At 40.4% G+C, this 22222-nt stretch overlaps 1 protein-coding gene across 6 annotated transcripts in view; it reads right to left on the bottom strand.

Annotated features, from left to right (window-relative positions):
• dnah2 (dynein, axonemal, heavy chain 2) overlaps nucleotides 1-22222 on the bottom strand; it is a 145985-nt gene that overhangs the window by 56156 nt on the left and 67607 nt on the right. For all 6 annotated transcript variants that reach the window (XM_017472857.2, XM_017472858.2, XM_017472856.2 and 3 more), the window contains 8 exons: nucleotides 8891-9071; nucleotides 7655-7793; nucleotides 5714-5931; nucleotides 5401-5502; nucleotides 4031-4156; nucleotides 3843-3953; nucleotides 3409-3597; nucleotides 2926-3029 (listed from right to left, as the gene is read on the bottom strand). In XM_017472857.2, the coding sequence (XP_017328346.1) occupies nucleotides 2926-3029; nucleotides 3409-3597; nucleotides 3843-3953; nucleotides 4031-4156; nucleotides 5401-5502; nucleotides 5714-5931; nucleotides 7655-7793; nucleotides 8891-9071 (1170 nt within the window). The remainder of the gene's footprint in view (nucleotides 1-2925; nucleotides 3030-3408; nucleotides 3598-3842; nucleotides 3954-4030; nucleotides 4157-5400; nucleotides 5503-5713; nucleotides 5932-7654; nucleotides 7794-8890; nucleotides 9072-22222) is intronic.

Here is a 22222-nt window from a genome sequence, read left to right on the forward strand (position 1 = left end):
AGCACTTATTTTGAAGGTAAAATTAGAGTCAGCTGATTTCAATCAATGGGATGACAATCAGGTGTGAGTGAGCGTCCTATTTTATTTAAGCCTGATCTTCACAGCACATATTTGTGGAAGTGCATCATGGCACAAACAAAGGAGATTTCTGAGGACCTCCGAGTTGTTGAAGCTCATCAGGCTGGAAAAGGTTACAAAATCATCTCTGAAGAGTTTGAACTCCACCAATCCACAGTCAGACAGACTGATACAAATGGAGGAAATTCAAGACTATTATCCTCTCCAAGAGTAGTCGACCAACAAAGTTCACTCCAAGAGCAAGAGGTGTAATAGTCCACGAGGTCACGAAGGAACCCGGGGTAACTTCTAAGTAACTAAAGGTTTCTGTCAATTTGGCTAATGTTAATGTTCTAGAATCCACCATCAGGAGAACTATGGTGTGCATAGCAAGGTTGCAAGTAGAAAGTCACTGCTCTCCAAAAAATAACATTGCTGTCCATTTGCAGTTCAAAGATCACATGGACAAGCCAGAAGGCTATTGGAAACATGTTTTGTAGATGGATGAGACCAAAAAAAAGAGAACTTTTTGGTTTAAATGAGAAGCATTATGTTTGGAAAAAGGAAAACAATGTGTTCCAGCATAAGAACCTTATCCCATGTATAAAACATGGTGGTGGTAGTATCATGGTTTGGGGCTGTTTTGCTGAATCTGGGCCAGGACGACTTGCCATCAGTGATGGAAAAATTAATTCTGAATTGTATCAGAGAATTCTAAAGGAAAATGTCAGGACATCTGTTCATGAACTGAATCTCAAGAGAAAGCGGGTCATGCAGCAAGACAATGGGCCTAATCACACAAGTTGTTCTACCAAAGAATTGTTAAAGATGAATAAAGTTAAGGTTTTGGAATGGCCAGGTCAAAGTCCTAACCTTAATCCAATAGAAATATTGTGGAAGGACCTGAAGCAAGCAGTTCATGTGAGGAAACGCACCAACATCCCAGAGCTGAAACTAAATAGACCAGCATAGTGGTTCTCACTGAAAAAAATGAAACTGCGAAAATTTTATGACTCTAGGGGGCCACATGCATCCTACACAACAGGGGCCTCATGCTGAAAAGGTTTGAGAACCACTGGACTAACAGACACAGACAAACCCATACACGCTTAGAAAGCTAACAAAAGGACACTCAGGACTTAAAAAGCACACACACACACACACACACACACACACACACCACTCAAAGACAGACACTGTATGCCCATTCTCTATGTCCTTGAGTGGGTTTAGGATGCCATGTGCTCATCAACATAAGCCAGGATTAGATGTTTCCTTTCATTTCATGGAAGATCGTTTTGCAGCTGTGCTTTTCAGTGTTATTTTACTGTTTCTAAAGGATGCAATAAAAATCAGCTATTGACTCTTGACTCGCACTTCCCATGTGGAATCCATGAATAATTGATAGTAGGGTGGAATCTTCACACTCCCATTGTAATGCTTGTACACCAAATCCAAGCATCCAAGCACAAAACATGTCTGTCTCTCTTTTTCTTATCCCTTTTTCACCTTTCTCTTAGATATAATCAAATTTGAAAGGTGTCAAAAATGATTGTATTAGGATTTGAATATTGCCAAAAACGTGGTAAATAAATGTCTCTCTCTCTCTCACACACTCTCTCAGGATAAGAAGGTTCATTATCACCCTGATACAGATTTGCTCTCCTTCCATTGTCAGCTTTCCAATGAGTCTCATTCAGCTCATAATATTGCTGTTAACATCTGGCAATGTTAGTTCATGCTGACCCTGAAGATGAATTGTAATAAGATGTAATGTTTCTGCATCTGTAGACAGCCTTGATCTACGCCTGAAATGCTAATGATTATTATGAAAAAGCGGATGTTATAATAATGCCACAGAAGTGTTGATATGATCTGTTGATGCAATCGGTATCATTAACTACAGTACAACTAATAATAAAATACTAATAAATGAAAGACTATTATATTCTGACAATTATCTAAGGTACAGTAGCTATACCTTGCGCCTATACTAACTGTCCATTTTATCAGGTACACCTACCTGCCAGTACACTATACATCAGTCGAAACAGACCACCACAGCCTTACCACTGGTAGTGTTAGTGTTATTATGTTACACTGCTATGAGTCTGTCATACGCAGGAAGAACGGAGAGTGCAGGTCTTACAAAATATAGCTCTTTTTCCATGCACCATTTATGTTAACGTTCATCTATCCCTTCATCTGTAATTAGGGTCTGACCACAAAATTTATGAACAGTTTCTGGATATTTGGTAGATCACAGTATTTTTAACACAGCTGAAGCACTGGGGTGTTTAACAAACTATACCAAAAAAGCTGCACCTCATACACACTACCTCACATCAGCGGTATTGCTGTGCTGAGAGTGGTCCACCTCTAAAATAGTCAGCAGTGGTTCCCTGATAGAGAGGGCAAAGGTGGGATGACGGTGTGTACTGGGCTACATTCAGCTAATTGTAATTGTGTAGGTGTAACTGATAAATTGGCCAGTGAACGTAGCAACAAAGCAGCTAGTGTATGACTCAGAGTGTGTTCAAGCCATCAGTGGATGCAAATATTACACTCCTAACTCAAGAAATGTAAGTATAGGGACTTGTTGTCCTTAGGAAAATGAGTATGACATATAATAATGCATTTTGCTTATAATGACCACAGGTTATTATGAGGGTGAGCAGCTGCAATGGTTCTGTACTATATAAAAAAAACAAAAATGCAGAAAAACACTTCAGGGACACTCCTCCTACGGCAGTGGCAGCAGTGCACCACGGCAGCTTAACACAGGAGCAGGAAGGCCGTTCGGCTCCAGGGAATCCAATAATGCACCTTTCATAGGTGAAAACAGATGTGTTGCCATGGTTACAGTACCTGTCAGTGAGAGGGGTGATGACTAATCGGCCTGAATTGCCCAGGTACTCATAACAGTACTGGAAGTGTGTATTGGTCTGTCTGATAATACAGTCATCCACATCCTGCAGAGACACGCACACACACAGATGGTGCTTTGATTATTATTTCATAAAACACTAAGTAATAATCTTTATTTATACAGTACTTTTAATTTGATCACAGAAATATTAAAAGATTCAGCACATGAATCAAATAAACTACACCCAGAAAGACAAATCTATTAATCTATTAGTAACATACAAATCATACCAGGGTTCAATTATGAAATAACAAAATATGAATAAAATAATAACTACTAACAGACTGAACATGTTTTAAATCGGTTTTTAATCTAATCACATACTGTATATAGAACCAGAGCTGATTATATTCTACAGGGCCTGAATCTCCTCCTTTCTCATTCAGTTTTTCTCCCATTCTCTCATCGACCCCTTCTCTCACCTTATCCCAGTAGAGACGGAGCTGACAAAGCCAGTCGAAAGCGTTCATATCGCAGCAGCCCGTTTTAGCCAATTTATCAATGACATCACGGGCATGAACTTCTACTGTAACCAAGGCCACAATCTTGAGACGCATGACTTTTGAGAGGTTTCCTCTTATGGACTCGGAGTAGCGGTGCAGCATGGACACCTGCGGTAGACACATGACGAAATCTGACATTTGATCTGTTCTGTAACACTGCACTGTGTGACACTTGCATCTGCTGCAGTTTTTTCCCTTTGTTCTGAGATTCATTACACGAGTGACCTTGGGTCTGAAAACTAGCCACAAGTCTACAAGCAAAGGTGAAGGCATCAGTCAATCATTGTGCTTGTGCCACAGGAAATCAATCAGTGTGTTTGCAGAAAGACCCCCACGGGAGTCACTTATCTGACCTGTTTCTTCTTCATGGATTTTAGTGCTGATTTGTCAGCCCTCTCTTTGCCTGCAATAAGAGATTTGGTGACATCTGTGGTCCACTGGATCTGGCTGGCTGTTATCAGCATCTGCATGAAAGGAGTAGATTTTACCACATGTACAAGCACACACATGTACACAGACATGTACCACTGAGATCACTCACTTGTCCAGGCCAATCTTTAACCCACTTGTCTCTTTTTCCAATCATCTTTTTGAGAGCCAGGCAGCAATTCTTCAAACTATCCTTCAGAGTCCAGCGCATGGCGCGCTCAATATCACACAACCACACCTACACACACACACACACACACACACACACACACACACACACACACACATTACATACATACTAACAAGAAACAAGCCAAAACAGATATACACGATATAGCCAAAAGTATGTGGACACCTGACCATCACATCCATATATAGGACGTCCCCAAATTGTCACCACAAAGGTGGAAGCACACGAGTGTCTAGAATGTCTTTGTATGCTGTAGAATTACAATTTCCCTTCACTGGAACTAGGGGCTATTCCAAACCTGTTCCAGTATGACAATGTCCCTGTGCACAAAGCGGGTCCATAAAGACATGGTATGCTGAGGTCGATGTGGAAGAACGTGAGTGACCTGCACAGAGTCCTGACCTCAACCCCACTGAACACTTCTGAAATAAACCGGACTGCTGACTTTTCGTTCGAGATCAGTGACTGACCTCATTAATACAAAATCCCCAAAGCCACATTCCAAAATCTAGTGGAAAGCCTTCCTAGAGGGGTGGAGGTTATTATAACAGCAAAGGAAGACTAAATCTATAATGGGATGTTCAACAAGCACATATAGGTGTAACTGGCCAAGTGTCCACATACCTTTGGCCATATAGAGTACTACTCATGTCCTTGACTTAAGTTCAACTTAAGTCAAAGCTTGGTTACTTGCTTATTTATATTTTGACATTTAACTGGTACTTGAGCTAATGAGATTTGGATTGTTTTAAACATGTATTCCTTAACAAGCGTAAATAATCGATGCAGATGTGATTCTTCAGCATTAAATAATGTTACTCAAATTACTATAGTATAGAATTGATGTAAAACTTAAAGCTAACTGACTTGCCTGGAGTGAGCACAGGAAAAACGTCTTTTGTAAATCTAAGTAGTGTAGCAGTCATACTGGACTTTTCACCCATGTCAGCCGGGTGCCAAAAATAGAGCAGTTTTTGGACTGTCCCGGTGTTGAATGATTTGGATGGAATATACTGGTAACGTGAGCTAGATAAATGGTATATTTTTTGTAACTGTGAACAACAAGCTGATACTACGAAAATATTGACGCAAAAGTTCAATGCTTCATGTTTTTCCAGATAAAAAAAAAAAAAAAAAAAGAAGAAGATACCACACTCCACCCTGTCTGTTTTCTGCTGGCTCAGGCTTCTGTGGTTTGCAAATCCTGCCTCTTCTGCCATTTAATCCCTTTACTCATTTCAGTCTGACCACTACCTAAGTGTGTATTTGACATGGTATTGTTCTGAACTCACTTCTACTGGCCCTTCTAGAAGAACAGGATGAGTGAACTCCACAAACTCTCCATCAGCAGAGAACATCCCAGCAGCTTCAGACTTCATACTGCCGGGTCCGATCTACACACATACAGATTAGTTACTGTGTGCATTATTGCTGTATTAGAACGCACAGTTTGAACCAGACAGGGGCCTATGTAACAAAGACTCACTTAAACATACAATATGCTTGTGAAAAGTATTATTTAGAGTATTTCTTCCATACTTAGGAGGGAGATCATGAGGGAGATCTCTTTACGTATCTGGGAGTTATCAGTGTGTATGGGTGTACCTTGTTGATGCGCAGGCTCTTGATATTGTCGAAGCATTTTTTGAGGTGGGGCTGCACTGCGTCTGGGTTGCGTGACTGGCCCAGTATCTCCAGCAGGTCATCGTTGGACAAGAAGTAGAATCGTGGAAAGATCTGTCTCTTGGTCTCCAGATACATGTCTAAAGACTTTTGGATTTCCTCAAGCTTAGTGTTTATTTCAGATAGCTTCTCAGGCAAACCTGGCACAGAGCGGGGACAATTAATGATCTGTGCTCTCTTTCACATTCTCATGTTACTTATAACTAATGAGTTATATTATACTGCTTTTAAAATGATTTTTTACTTGGTTAAGTCTGATAGTTTATATTAGCTTGTATTTTTGGATTTTTATTCATGTAGAAATCGTTTTAATTTAATTAATTTAATTGATTTCTTCTGTTGGTGTGTATATCTCATACTAAATACTTTTAGATCTTCAAACAAAATGCAACATAAAACAAAGGCAAGCTGAGTAAACACACAATACAGTTTTTATTTATTTATTTATTTTTACTGGAGCAAAAAAAAGGTTATGCAGCACCTATCACCAATGTGAAAAACTAATTGCCCCTTAAACTTAAAATCTGGTTGTGCCACCTTAAGCAGCAATAAGTGCAACCAAACACTTCTGATATCTGGAGATCAGTCTTTCACTTACTTCTAGGACTAGGACTTACTCCTATGCTTTGGATCATTGTCTTGCTGCATAATCCAGTTGCGCTTGAGTGTCAACTTACAGGCTGAAGACTGACGGATATTCTTCTTCAGGATTTTCTGCTAGAGAGCAGAATTCATGTTTCCCTCAAGCATCCCCACACCATCACAATCCCACCACCATGCTTGACCATAGGTACTGTATGATGTACTTTCTGTGGAATCTGTATTTGGATTACTTCAGATATAACGGGACCCCTGTCTTCCAAACAGTTCCACTTTCAACTCGCACATCCACAGAACATTCTCCCAAAAGGTTTGAGGATCATCAAGTTGTGTTTTGGCAAAACACTTCTGGGAAGGTTCACTACTGTGCTGAGTTTTTCCATTTGGAGATAACGACTCTCACTGTGGTCCTTTGGAGTCTCAGAGCCTTTGAAACAGCTTTGTAACCCTTCCCATACTGATGTATTTTAATCACCTTCTTCCTCTTCTAGAATTTCCTTCAATTTTGGCACAGTCTGTTACTGCGCAAGACCTTTTAACCAACTTCATACCGTTGATAAAGTTCTAAACTTCTTTAAATGTTGATTTGATTGAACAGGGTTTGCAGTAATCGGGCCTGGTCGCGTCTAGTCCAACCGAACCCCATATCGGGGGCAAATACATTTTTCACACAGGCCCGGTTTGTATCGGATTACATTTTTGCTTCAATAAATAACATCATAATTTAGAAACTGTATTTTGTGTTTACTCAGGTTGCCCTTTGTTTCATCTTAGATTTTGTTTTCATTTCTGAAACAATTTAGTCTGAGATATATACACAAACAGAAGAAATCAGGATGGGGATCAAATACTTTTTCACAGCACTGTGTATTTTAGTTTCACTTTTGGAGTTGCCAATTTTACTACTGGTGTTCTTGTGAAGCAATTTTTGTGTTTGATCTCTAGAGACGGATACATGCCTATACACTACACATGTTCTAAGTGTCATCATTTGTCTTCAGGTAAAACGTAGATACTGTACTTTAACTGACAATGTAAGATGAGTAAATAAGTGGATTCACTAGATATTTACGAGCACTATAAAACACTGAATAAGTACTCTATCGCTTTCATATTGATCTGAACTGAATGTCTCACTAGACCATAGTGAATAGAATCCTGAAAAAATGAAGAATTTATTGTTCTCCTTTTTGTTCTCCTTCTCCCAAGATGCTGTGCGTCAGCGTTTCCCCACATGGCATTGCCCAACCCCTTCATTCTTACCTGGGTGCTGTGTGCCTCTCAGAGCATTCTTGTCTTGGTTTAGTCGGTCCATGATGGTCTTCCAGCTGGAGTTGATATCATCGAACTCAGCGGACTCATGTGGCAGCTGCTTACGAATGTCCTCTCCCAAAAAGATGTTCTGAGAGAGCGTTGGAAATAAATGGTGAAAGGAATGGTGAAGACCCACACACACAGGATATCTATTCTGACAGCCACGATGCTATTCCCGTCAGTGTTAAACGAACAGCTGGTTCCGAAATCTCACCCTGCGTTTGCGTGTATGTGTAATCATAAGAGAGTGTGTATTTTTGTTTACGTATCAGGCCGGAGGTACTGGTGTCATGGTTAATGCAGCAGTACAAACCTGCTGTACCTCTGCAGATATGGAGCTTATTAAAGGAAACAAACGAGCGAGAGAGGTCCGTACAAGTGTGAGCTCATGTTTAATCAGTGAAGTCTTGCAGATGTGCATATGTGTTTGTGAATGCCTGGTTAACCACTTGATCTCATTTACAACAAACAATATGCTGGAGCGTTTGAGAAGATGATTTCTTTGGACAGTTCCAAAAAAACAAGACCTATAATCTTTGCGCATGTTTGCTCATACTGGAAAATGACGTGTACTGCACGTGCACATGTGAACGCAATATCTAGCCGGATATAGCTATAAAATACAGCTATAACAGTGCAAAAGATTTACCAAGGTGCATGCATTAATGCGTCTGGGGAGTGAAATCATGCATACAGATGTGTCAGTGCTGGTTTATGAGATATTGTTCAACTCCATTGACTATATAATAAACAAACAAAAAAAGTAAATAAACATTACATATAAATATATTTTGAATAGGAAATTGATTGACTATTCTCTGTTGCCCTGGACGACAAATAGGGACAGGACAGAGTAACACACCCAGAGAAAAGTGCTATCTGTCCTCTTCTACACGTATGAGCTCACAGACGCCCATTATTGGCTAGTGTCCCTGTGATTGAGAATAACATGTATATAAAATATACATACACGGTAAACAAATAAACACACACAAAAAAAACTGCTAAAACATCACCAGGAAGTGAGGAGAGAGGAGGATGGTGAGAGATGCATGCACACTACTGTCATGTTTGGTTTATTAAAAAAAAAAAAAAAAAAAAAAAAAAGTTTAAATTCAAGCTCTCGTACACACAGTCAAATATGTTGGTGGGTCGTTGATGTGTGTGTGTTTTTTGTGTGTCTACCTCCAGGTACATCCACTGTCTCTGGACGGTAAGTATCATCTCTATGACCTCCAGTATGAGAGACAGACAGCGCTCCCAGTGGTCCACCTCTTTCTCAAAAGCCCTGACAAAGCGTGAGGCTTTCATTGTGGACAAAGTCACCTGGTTATCCTCCAGAGCCTGGAATACTTCCTCTGTACCTCTAAAGACAGAACACACACACACACAAAACACACTCTAAATACACATACGTACACAAGCTGTTATCGTAAGGACTTCCTTTTAGCTTGATTACTGTAAATCTAAACCAGAAGGAAATCTTTTGGTTCTTTAAAACTACTGTATTTTTTTGTGGACTGGTGATTGTGAGAATATTTGTGTCTTTTTGATCCTCACAATTGGTTAAATATGTGTGTGTGTGTATACACACACACACACACACCATCACTGACAGAAACCTGCATGCTGACAATAACATCTGTTTCTCTGCAATATTTCAATCTCACAAACCCCCATTTCTATCTGAACCCACCATTTTCTCTCCTCTGAGGCAGGGGAGCAGCGGGAAAGATGCAGCAAACAAAAGAAAGGACAAAGTGAACAGCATTGGCCCTCGACCCCCTCCTAAGTGTACCGCGTTACCATGGCAGCAGCCTCACGCCGCTGCAACCGTCTCCATGCCAACGGTAGACCCAGCTTTAGAGCAAAGATGAGACAGTCCTTGCATATGACATAGATATACAAATGCGCACGCACACAGATGCATTACCTTTCATTTATATTCAGATACGTATATCATCATACAGTCATCTGATAAGGTGACATTATTCCGTTCGCACAAACGTCTCTTTATAACACACGGTCCATAGAAGCCGCAGGTGTGTGTGTGTGTGTGTGCGTGTGTGTGTGGAGAGGAGACCTCACTTTTAAAATGTTCTCTGCTTCCCTGTATTCCCCTCAACGTCAACATCCCTTTGTTGTAACTGAAGCCCCTCTGTGAAATGTTTGGCTTCATGTCCAGCATATAAACACACACACACACACACACACACACACACACACACACACACACACACACACACTAGTGACGGCAATGACAGTTTGGGTTGTGAAGGACAGAAGAAGCGATTGAGGTCGCCTTGAGAATGAGTAAATGACTTAACACCACTTTTCTTTACATCGTCCTCATTCACACCTACACTCTCACACACACACACATTGCCCCTCTGTGACCAGGAGAAGGGGAAGGTAAGGGGAGCGAGATGAAGGCAGAGCAGGTTGTCATGGTAGTCAGGGCGCACCAATCATCTTCAGGCATCACAGGGAAAAAGGGGGTGGGGGGGATGGTGGTGAGGGGACTAAGAGAGGGGAAATCAGGCAGAGAAGATATACAGTACACATGGAAATATAAATTTGTCAGTCAAAAATATTTGAAGTCATTCTCCATCTTCAATAACCATTTTATCCTGTTCAATGAATACTGCGTGTGAAGGCTCTTTCAGAGTGAGCGCGACGCGATAAAGCGAATCGAAGCGCAGACAAACGATGCTTTCACACCGGACGCAAAAAGATTGATCGCCTTCAGCTAATTCACGCCTGCACACTAGGTGGCGCAGCTCACTAATCAGCTGATCGACCTATCGTCTTTGACCACCGGGAAGAAGAAATCACTTAAATACTGGCGCGTAGCACCACAACACACACTGTTCACGAGCACAGAAAAAGAAAGAAAACGGATTCGAAAATGGATTTCGCTGCGACTTTGATCCCTGTTCTCAGACACTGATAATAACAAGAACTAGCGCCACCTATCTGCCCCCTTGTGCAACAGCAACGTGATCTAAAGCTCAAATCAAATTGGACGGCCCGGTTCATCGCAGTGCAACGTTGGGGGGTATCCACGGTGTGAATAGCTCCATACGGATCTCTTGTTTCGATTCAAGAGCGTCATCGCGCCGCTTAACCGCGCTCGTGTGAAAGGCCCTTAAGGCAGGAATACATCCTGGATGGGACACCAGTGCACTGCAGCACATCATGCACACACACATTCACACCTTGCATAGCCAGGCCATCTACTGTATTGTGATTAGAGGAAACCCACATAGACATGGGGAGAACAGTTAGAATGTCACACAGAGGGTAACCTGAGCTCCGGATCGAACCAGCGACCATGTAGCACTGAGACCACAACACTACCCCATTCTACATTACCGATACAGCCAACGTGACAAACTCATCCCACGAAACCTTGGAGATAGCAGAAGTAACCGCTAGACGCTCCAGCGTTGGAAAGTTGGATGAAACTACATAAGAACCGTTGTGGTAAGACTTTATTCATGTCAAAATGATCCCATGAAATTTAGAGTGTAATGGTTGTGGATTTTTGTTGAATATATAGTCCTTATACTTCCATGATAATCACATTTAGAGTAAATAGTTTTCGGTTCTTTTCTGTTTACAGGAAAATGTGTTGAAGTTATTGTCTGTGGCAATCGCACATGCACTCTAGATGGATAAAGACTATAATATTTCTTTAATTACTTAATTTAATTGCTTGCCTTAAAAAGGTCAAATACATTTTCTTCCCATGACAATACGGGATTTTGAATTTACAAATCGCAACAGCATATTTACTTAAACGGAGAAACTTCTGCTTTGGCTTTTGTTTAAAATAAATAAATAAATTAAATGTACCTGACTAATAGCAAAGGAAATGCGTTTAACCTTCATTTGCACTGAACTGAAGTAGCTGCATTCATTCTCTTTCCTAAATAGACACACTCGATTACCTCCTACACTCTTGCATGGTGAGCAGCGCAGAGAAGAGAGGCAATGTGGTATGGATAAGTGCTTCAGGTTTTTCAGATACACACAGACAGAGCGAGTAAACCAGAGAGAGAGAGAGAGAGAGAGAGAGAGAGAGAGAGAGGTATATCAAATAAACACACACACACACACACACACACACACACACACACACACACACACACACACTCATTACAGTTGTCTGCAGAAAGCCAGATCTGACTGTACGTCACCGTGTGCACACTTTTGAGTATGATAATGCTTATTACCGGAGTGATTGTGTGTGACTCGATGTTTAAGGCATGTTTGTTGAATGCATTGTGCAAGAGTGTTTGCTGATTGGAACAGAAAGCGAGACGAGAAAGAGGAGATGGAGACAGAGAGAGAGAGAGAGAGAGAGAGAGAGAGAGAGAGAGAGAGAGACAGATGGAGGAGAGACAGATAGAGAGAGAGAGAGAGAGAGAAAGGGAGAGAGAGAGGGAGAGAGTGAGGGAGAGAGAAGGAGAGAGAGATAGATAGAGAGAGAGAGAGGGAGAGAGAAAGAGAGAGGGAGAGAGAGAGAGAGAGAGAGCTCAATGCACAGCAGCAGCTCCAGCTATATCCCATACACCACGTACTGATTTGTACACACTAACCTCTGATAGTTTTCTAATGAATTAAAGTAGGGACACATGCAGAGATCGCATATTTTAAAGGACAAAAATAATCAATCACGTGCTGAGCAAGAATAAATGAAGACGGTTCCATGAACAGTCCCTCTGTATATGTGTGTGTGTGTGTGTGTGTGTGTGTGTGTGTGTGTGTGTGTGTGTGTGTGTGTGTGTGTGTGTGTGTGTGCAGGGCAGGAGGCAACAGGTGGACCAAGGTGTATGTAGCGAAGGAAGAGAAATAACTAACAATGTTAGAGATGGATCTCACCGATGCAGATAACTAAGTCGGGCAGGACCCTCTGATAACCGATTAATCAATAGATAGTTTTTAAAATAGATACCGAATGAAATCATAACACTCAATGTAAAACATTGGACATTATTACAAAGAAAGAAACGTTTTGCTGGAACTATCGGTGGCGATTAATTCGCAAAACCGATCAATCGGTCAACTTCCAAATAGGATACTTTCCTACAAATGTTCTCTTTTCTGTGTCAGTTTGGGATGCACAACTTCACCAATACGTGTTCTTCGAAACTCGGCCATTTCAAGGCCCCTAAACCGCTTAGAGTCCAAATAAATGGAAATGCAACAGTTGCTCTTTCCATTAAGACTAAAATTCATAACCTGTTTGAATGAATGTGATTTGTGTGTGTATTTTGGAAGGGAGTTGTAGCAGCAGGAACATCAAGATCTTTTCCATTCCCCCACCATCGGATGGCGGGTTTATCTGCAGGACAGGGTCTCTAATAAAGCCCCCGCTCTCTATTTCTCTCTCTCTCTCGCTTTCTCGTCCTCAACAGCGAGCTTGGGTTGGGACGCTAACTAAATTAGGCCGCAAGTCTAATTCTAATCTGCAGCAGATGGCCAGACCAGAAGCAACAGCAAAATAGCAACATGAACTCAGCTCTCAAACACACACACACACACACACACACACACACACACACACACACACACACACACACACACACACACACGGACACTAGGTGGCACTGTTGTGCCTTGTAATGGCACGGGTCTGGACTCACTAAAGACATAATAAAGACACAAATCAACGTCGATAATTCCAAGAGAGCTGCTCAACCTGGGTTGAGTTATAATTTGAGGTCTCACATTGAATTTGGAGAATAAACAGTAAGCACAGATTCATGTGGGGAGACAAGCAGGTACACGTGCGTGCGCCTCTCTAATGCAGAGAACAGGAAGAACACATAATGTCTCTCAATGACTATCAGCAGAAGGCTAGAACAGAACTGTTTTCCGATGTATATATATGCGTGTGTGTGTGTGTGTGTGTGGTGTGAATTTTCTGTACTACAAGTAATGACACGATAACATAATGTGAGTTATACTGTTGAAAAACAAAAACAAGACTTTAGAAAAAATGTTTGTTTTTTTTTTTGGAGTGTTTATAGTTGGATTGGAGGAAAGATATTTTGTTACATTTACGGTTAAAGTTAACAATCTGGTACTTCCTTTATAATAAAAATTAACGATAACCCTGCGCACCAAGGTACTAATTTTGTGACCAGTTAAATATAGCCCAACCCCCATATAAATTCCACTAGCGATCAGTAGAGCGCTTTCAACTAACAGTAGCAAGCAGCAAATCATTTCTGTTGCGTCTACGCTTGCTCCAATTCCTACACGAGTTCATTTATTCAGTCATCAGTTGTTTGTAAAGGATATGGCTAGAGTTTGTGCATTTTGATGAACATAGGCTATAATGATTGGTATGTTAGCTGGGTAGCTACTATTAGATGTGCTACACTGAACACCACTGACTACTGTAAAATCTAGCCTGGAGCCTATCCCAGGGGACTCGGGGTACAAGGCACGGGGGAGACCACGGATGTGGTGCCAACCCATTGCGGGGCACAACTGCACACACTATGGACAATTTAGACACGCCAGTCAACCTACAATGCATGTCTTTGCACTCTGGGAGGAAACCAGAGTACCCTGAGGAAACCCCCTGAAGCACGGGGAGAAGATGCAAACTCCACACACACACACACACACACACACACACACACACACACACACACACACACACACACACACAAGGCAGAGTTGGGATTTGAACCCCCAACACTGGAAGTGTAAGACAAACATGCTAACCACTAAGCCACTGTGCCCCCCCTGTAAAAATAACATTTTAAATTAAATGTATCGTACATAGAAATTACATGTGAAAGTAAATGAATTATGTGTTAAAATTATTATTATTATTATTTTTTAAAAGTGTTAAAAAAATAAATTGATCGTAAAAATCATACAGTGCTGGGAAAAAGTATTTTCTGTTGGTGTGTGTATCTCATACTAAATACTTTTAGATCTTCAAACAAAATGCAACATAAAACAAAGGCAGGGTGAGTAAACACACAATACAGTTTTTTATTTATTCATTTATTTTTATTGGAGCAAAAAAGTTATCCAGCACCTATCACCAATGTGAAAAACTAATTCCCCTCTTAAAATCTTAAAATCGGGTTGTACCACCTTTAGCAGCAATAACTGCAAAAAAAAACACTTCCGAGATCAGTCTTTCACTTACTTCCAGGACTTACTCCCGTGCTTTGGATCATTGTCTTGCTGCATAATCCAGTTACGCTTGAGTTTTAAATTACAGGCTGAAGACCGGACATTCTCCTTTAGGATTTTCTGGTAGAGAGCAGAATTCATGTTTCCCTCAATTATTGTAAGTTGTCCAGGCCCTGAAGCAGCAAAGCATCCCCACTCCATCACACTTCCACCACCATGCTTGATGATGTTCTTTCTGTGGAATTCGGTCATTGGTTTACGCCACATGTAACGGGACCGCTGTCTTCCAAACAGTTCCACTTTCAACTCATCAGTCCACAGAACATTCTCCCAAAAGGTTTGAGGATCATCAAGGTGTGTTTTGGCAAAATTCAGACGAGCCTTAATGTTCTTCTGGGTTAGGAATGGTTTTTGCCTCACCACTCTTCCATGGATGCCCCCCCAGTGTCTTTCTGATAGTGGAATCATGAACCTTTATTGATGCAAGAGAGGCCTGTGGGTCCTTTCATGTTGTCCTTGGGTCTTTTGTGACTTCCTGGATGAGTAATTGCTGTGCTCTTGGAGGAATTTTGGATGGTCGGCCACTTCTGGGAAGGTTCACTACTGTGCTGAGTTTTTTCATTTGGAGATAACGCCTCTCACTGTGGTCCTTTGGAGTCTCAGAGCCTTTGAAACAGCTTTGTAACCCTTCCCAAACTGTATTTCAATCACCTTCCTCCTCATCATTTCTGGAATTTATTTCAATTTTGGCATAGCGTGTTACTGCGTAAGATCTTTTAACCAACTTCATGCTGTTAATAAAGTTCTATTTAAGTGGTGATGTGGTTGAGCAGGGTTTTGCAGTAATCAGGTCTGGTTGTGTCTAGTACAGCTGAACTCCATTATGAATGCAGTTTCATAGATTTGGGGAATTCGCAACTAAGGGGGCAAATACATTTTCACACAGGCCCAGTTGGTATTGGATAACATTTTTGCTTCAATAAATAACATTATCATTTAAAAATGATATTTTGTGTTTGCTCAGATTACCGGTTTTAATTTCTGAAACAATTCAGTATGAGAACTGCACAAAAACAGAAGAAATACTTTTTCACAGCACTATACATGAGTCATTCCAAATCAAGTGCAGGTTGTTCAATGTTTTTATTTATTTATTTATTTTATTTTATTTTTTGAGTGATTACCTCCATGTATTGTCATTGCAAAACCACTAGTTTTTATTTTTATTTTTTTTATTAGTTTATTAAATTTTACTTGGTTTAACGACGACGGCCATCTTTGAGTCCAGGCACACATCAAATTCAGGTTATAAAGCTGTTTACGGAAACCTCAACATCTCGGCTCAGGATGGTCCTAGCACCTTGGAACGAAACCTGTTCTCTAGAGCACATTACAAGCATCATGAACATATATAAATACATTCATGTTCCCTAGACTTAGATCTTAAGTCCAAATGTAATGCTCAAGATTGATCACAGTTCCACTTTTAGGGTCATTTTATTTGGTTTGGCTCTCAGTCAGAATTTTTCAGAGGGTGCTTAGGTGCATATAGTGTGCAGGTAGAAGATTTCAGGTTTGAGACTTCACCTTTTTTTTTTTAAATAGGGCTAAGAGTGCAAGTTTTTAAAAAGTTTCCCTTACTTTCGGGTTGAATATCTCTGATGGGGGACCAGATACGAACCTGAAATTTTCACAGAAATCCTCTATAGTAGCATTCTGCTGTAAAAATGATGAGTTTGAGATTGGAGGTAAACTCTGCAGGAAAGTGGACCTCATGAGCCAGATTTGAAGAACTACCATGCTGGTACAGGTAGTAGAGTTGGTACTGTATGCTTGAATAGATTTTTATCCACATATGGATGTACTTCTGAGCTGTAGTCATTTATTGCTTTTATCACAGGAGAAACAACACCACAGCTCTGTTTATGACACGGTTCATTTGTAAAACACCCAACTGAACACTGTACTTCCATATGTGAATAAAATCTATTCACGTATACCTGTACCAACGTGATGGATCAGGCTCGTTCTTCAAATCTGACCCTTGAGGTCCACTGTAATGCAGAGTTTACATCCAATCTCAAACTCACACTTTTTACAGCAGAATGCTACTATAGAGGATAGATTTCTGTGAAAACTTCAGGTTCGTATCTGGTCCCCCACGGGAGATATTCAACCCGAAATAAGGGATTAAAAAAAAACAAAAAAAAAACAACTGCACTCTTACAACTAAATAAGAGTTAAACCCCCCCCCCCCCACTTTCTTGTTGAAATTAATGGAAATTTGAAAGCTCGAAAGTAAGGGAAATATTTTTTAAAAATTATGCGCAGTCTCAAATAAATAAGAGAAGTCTCAAACTTAAAATGTTCTGCCTGCACACTATACTTACCTAGGTACCCCCTAAAAATATTAAGACGGAGACTCGAACCCTTCCCATTATAAATTGACCCTAAATGTGTAACTGAGCAATCTTGAGCATTCTAAGAGGCTTAAATTAAAATCTACATACAAATATATCCCTGTGTGAAGACATCATGAAGATTTTTACATACGTTTTTATAGTTCAATGCGACCTTTATAAGAATTTGACAGCTGTATGCTCTGGACTCAGTGTCTAAACACACCACAATAACACAAACATACACATAATCACATCCACACATAATGTTTAATATCATCTACAGTACGATCGCTGCACTCTCGGAACACTGCCACCCGTTACTGTGAGGCACAGTAATATGAAATTGATTCTGTCTCGGAGAGCACATACCTGAATACTAAAGAGTATGCTTTAGACACAGAGAGAGAGAGAGAGAGAGAAAGTAAATGTGAAGGAGAAGAAAGGCTAACACTGATAGAATCTCTTTTTTTCTACATGGGATCCGTGTGTTAACAAGCTGAGAGATTCATGGGAAAAAGGGAGAGAGCGAATGAACGGCCTCTCGCTGCACTACCGCTATAAATAGAAGAGGAGATTGGCGTGTCACAGGGACCACTTTAAGCTCCAAGCTTCTACTGTTCACTCTCTTTTTAGACCTCCTTTTTTCTTTCTCCATCTCCCTACTCATCAGTGTGACAGCAACCCATGCTTGTCCCTCCCTCTCTCTCTCTCTCTCTCTCCCTCTCTCCCTCTCTCTGAGGTGGGCGTGGGTGGGTTTTGTGACTGCAGGAGGATGACAGCTCAGAAAACAGAGAAGCAGCCTTTTGGGCTTTACGATCAGCATGTCCCACACATTTCATTAATCTAAACACACAAGAGCATAGACCTATACGCCAGGTAACAAAAGCCTGCACAGACCCACATCGGCACACTGTACAATTCAAACAAGTGCACACAAAAGACTGTGTAAACATATTTACACACATTCTCTCTCCTTGCCCTGGTAATAGCGCAGTAATTAAAAAATTATATAAAAAATAAAAAACGAAATACACACAATCCTTCAATCAACCTCATTCCTAATTCAGCACATGTACAAAGCTTCAAGCTGAATATGGATGTGTCCAGGGTCTGTTTTTCTGACGTACAAATGACTCCATTAGAGTGGAGTGTGTACTTGGCTGCAATATATTTACAGTGTCTCATCGCTCTTCTCCATTTCTCTCAGGCTAGTTTGAATAATTGAGAATAGACCGTGCTGTGTGAAACTCCCTGATGGTCCCAATCAAACAACAAAATGCTACGATCATCATTTAAATTGATCCAAATAGAGATTTTCTTTCTGTCCCAGAGCACTTACTTAAGGACTAAATAGTAGAATCTTGTCTTGTTTTCCTGTGGACCTGTGCAGTGTTTTTTTTTTATTTTGTGTTATGGAGGGTGATGTAATCTCGAGGTTTTATATGTGTCCAGGTCTCCCAAAGGGAGTTCAAGGTATCCCAGGGGTCTGTATGGTATAGCGAAGGATCCAAAATTTCAGTTAAAAATGTTTAATGGTGTAAAGACATTGTAGATCTTTACCAACTATAACACAACTACAACTGTATTATAGTTATGCAGTATAGTTACAAGCCGAAGTGACTAAATGGGATTAAAACCAGGCCAGTTATATTAATGTGATTCTTTTAGTAAGTTGTTTATTTTTCTTAATTTAACTTAAACCCAAGCACAAATCATGTCAGATTCAACTGCAATTTTACGTTATTAAATCTGGGAAGGGGCTCTTTAAATGGTACAAAATTACACCAAAAAAAAAGACCAAGAGAAAGGAACATATCATACCAATCCTAAAATCCTTACACTGGCTTGCACTAATTTGTAAAATTGATTTTAAACTGCAGCTGCTGGTATATACATCGCTCAATAACCACTGTTTTTCCTCCACAGAACATTTCGCAGTGGCCGCCGAAGTGAATTCTCAGACCTTTTCAGATAAAAATGAGGAAATTCATTGTCCCCTTTTGTGTAATACATGTACAATAGTGTTTCTGTTGCTATTTGAGCTCCTTCACGATAGACGTACAGTGCCTCCGCTAATATTGCCACCCTTGATATTTATGAGCAAAGGCGGCTGTGAAAAATTGTCTTTATTGTTTAACCTTTTGATCTTTTGTTAAAAAATTCACAAAAATACTCTGCTCTCATGGATATCAAACAAAACACAGGTTTATCAAAAAATATAAATTTGTTAAATACTGGTGTGCAACAATTATTGGCACCCCTATGAATTCATATGAGAAAAATATATTTGAAGTATATTCACTTTTTTTTTTTTGTACACCTGGGTGACTAGGAACAGGAAATTGTTCAACCATGACTTCCTGTTTCACAGGGGTATAAATACGAGGTGACACATTGGCCAAACCTCAATGCACAAGCACTGAAAAGGCCCATTTCCACCATCAGGGCAATAATTAAGAAGTTCCAGTCAACTGAAAATGTTATGAATCGACCTGGAATTGGACGCGTGTCTATATTGTCTCAACGCACTGTGAAGAGGATGGTTCGAGTGGCCAAAAATCTCCAAGGATCACAGCTGGAGAATTGCAGAAGTTAGTTGTGTCTTGGGGTCAGAAAATCTCCAAAACTAGTTGTTTGGAAGGGTTTTTATTTTTTTATTTTTTTTTAAAAAAGCGCCTCTACTCTTCTTCCAAAACAAACTCAAGCGTCTTTAGTTTGTCAGACACTACTGGAACTTCAAATGGGATCGGGTTCTATGGTCAGATGAAACCAAAATAGAGCTTTTTGTCAATAAACACCAGAGATGGTTTTGGCACACACAGAGAGGTAGCCATATGGAAAAGTACTTCATGGCCACAGTTAAATATGGTGGTGGCCCTTTAATGTTTTGAGGCTGTTTTTCAGCCAGAGGACCTGGACATTATGTTAGGATTCATGTCATCATGGACTCCAACAATTATCAACCGATATTAAATGAAAACCTGACTGCCTCTTCCAGAAGGCTTCAAATGGGCCGTGGTTGGATCTTCCAACAGGACAATGATCCAAAACATACATCAATATCGACACAAAAATGGTTTACTGACCACAAAATCAACATCCTGCCATGGCCATCTCAGTCCACTGACTTGAAACCCATAGAAAACCTGTGGAGTGAACTGAAGAGGAGAGTCCACCAGCGTGGACCTCGAAATTTGAAGGATCTGGAGAGATTCTGTATGGAGGAATGATCTCAGATACCGTACCATGTATTCTCCAACCTCACCAGGCATTACAATAGAAGACTCAGAGCTGTTATCATGGCAAAGGGCGGTAGCACAAAGGTTTGTTTTTATTTCACAAAATAAAAGCAAGCTACAAAACACTGAGGCAAAATTAAACTGTTGATAATATCAACTTTATTTTTTGTTTCTGAGATAGTGAACTAGATATTCTAAATATTCACATCTGTACACCAAATGTATGTTTCAGGTAGGTCTGTCTGAAAAGTTCATGAATAAAAAGCCCTAATGGCTCCAATAAATAAATATGTTGGTAGCATTTATTTAAGGCCCCTAGTATTTTAATAGTCGAATTATGTTCATAAAATAAACCTGCTCTAAAATTATAAGCGGTCAAAAATTTGAAACACTCATTTTTATATTTGCCGCAAAAATATGAGAATGCCTGCTTTATACTATCCAGGTAGTTTGGATGTTTAAAACTGTTAAATTATTTTTCCTTTCCTCTTTCAATTTGCATCTTCTCCTTTCTTTCTCCCTCCTTTCCCTTTACCCAGGGGGCTGCTAGGTATGTCACCAAGACTAATATCAAAATGCCACATGAAATACTGTGCTCTTGCATGTAGCAGCACTCCCCTGCAGCACACTATTCCATCATATTGAGGAATAGTGTTTTTAAGCTGCTGGCCTGCTTTGGTGCTAATATATTCACATTAAGGCACCATAACGCTGCATCTGATGAAGCCAGTAATGGGCCCTCTGTGGACGTCCAGCCCTCCTCTCTGCACAAAACCGCCAATTACCCTTCGACTGGGAACACATGAAAGTTATGGTTCAATTAGGCTGTGGTAAAAATAATTCAATACATCAATTAGGCAAAGTCAATCAGGACAACTCTCCAATTAAGAGGTGGGAAAGCTGCTGAAGGGCTAGGGGTTTAACTACTGGGTACACAAGACAAACCGTGGTTGTGGCCTAGTTTGTGTGTGTGTGTGTGTGTGTGTGTGTGTGTGTGTGTGTGGCTGCGGCTGGGTACACATGTAGCTCCACACTGTGTTCCCTAACTGTGTTTCTGATCGTTAGATTTTTAAAGAGAATAACTCTACCGATCGAATCCTGTGGCGCTGAGAAGCAATTGTTGGGTGGATGCAAGAGTATTCTTTGGAAGGCCAGGCACTCATACATTTCGATTGATTTACATGGGTGGAATGCTCACTCAGAAGGGGTGCATATGTGTACGATGCAAGTGGTATTTTTATTTGTTGTGATTTTTTTTTCTTGCAGCAGTAGGTCAGAAACAAAATTCACTCTGGAGACATGTAGCATCTGGAGCCATTTCTGCTGAAGCACCACAAAATCACAGATTGTGACAATTGATATTTCAGTCAGGGACTGTTTAATTTTTCCATGTTTCAACTACACTGCCAGTCAAAAGTTTGGACCCACCTGCTCATTTGTACTATTTCTACTATTTTAGAAAAAAATACACAATACTGATGCCAACAGTACCAATGGTGATGCTTCAGCTGCCCCAACAAGTGTAGTCCTTCTTGTTAATAATTTGCATGCCTGAAACATGCCTTAAAATGTATTTCAAACAGGAAGGAACCTATTGAAGATAACCTATTTCAGACATTTGACCTTGCTGTGACCGTGACCCTGTCTGGTTCAATTCAAAACTCAAATCGTTTAATCTGCTGGTTCCAATGAAAAATCAATATACAGTT

Source organism: Ictalurus punctatus, chromosome 7, assembly GCF_001660625.3.
Source record: "Ictalurus punctatus breed USDA103 chromosome 7, Coco_2.0, whole genome shotgun sequence".
Classification (NCBI taxonomy): Eukaryota; Metazoa; Chordata; class Actinopteri; order Siluriformes; family Ictaluridae; genus Ictalurus; species Ictalurus punctatus.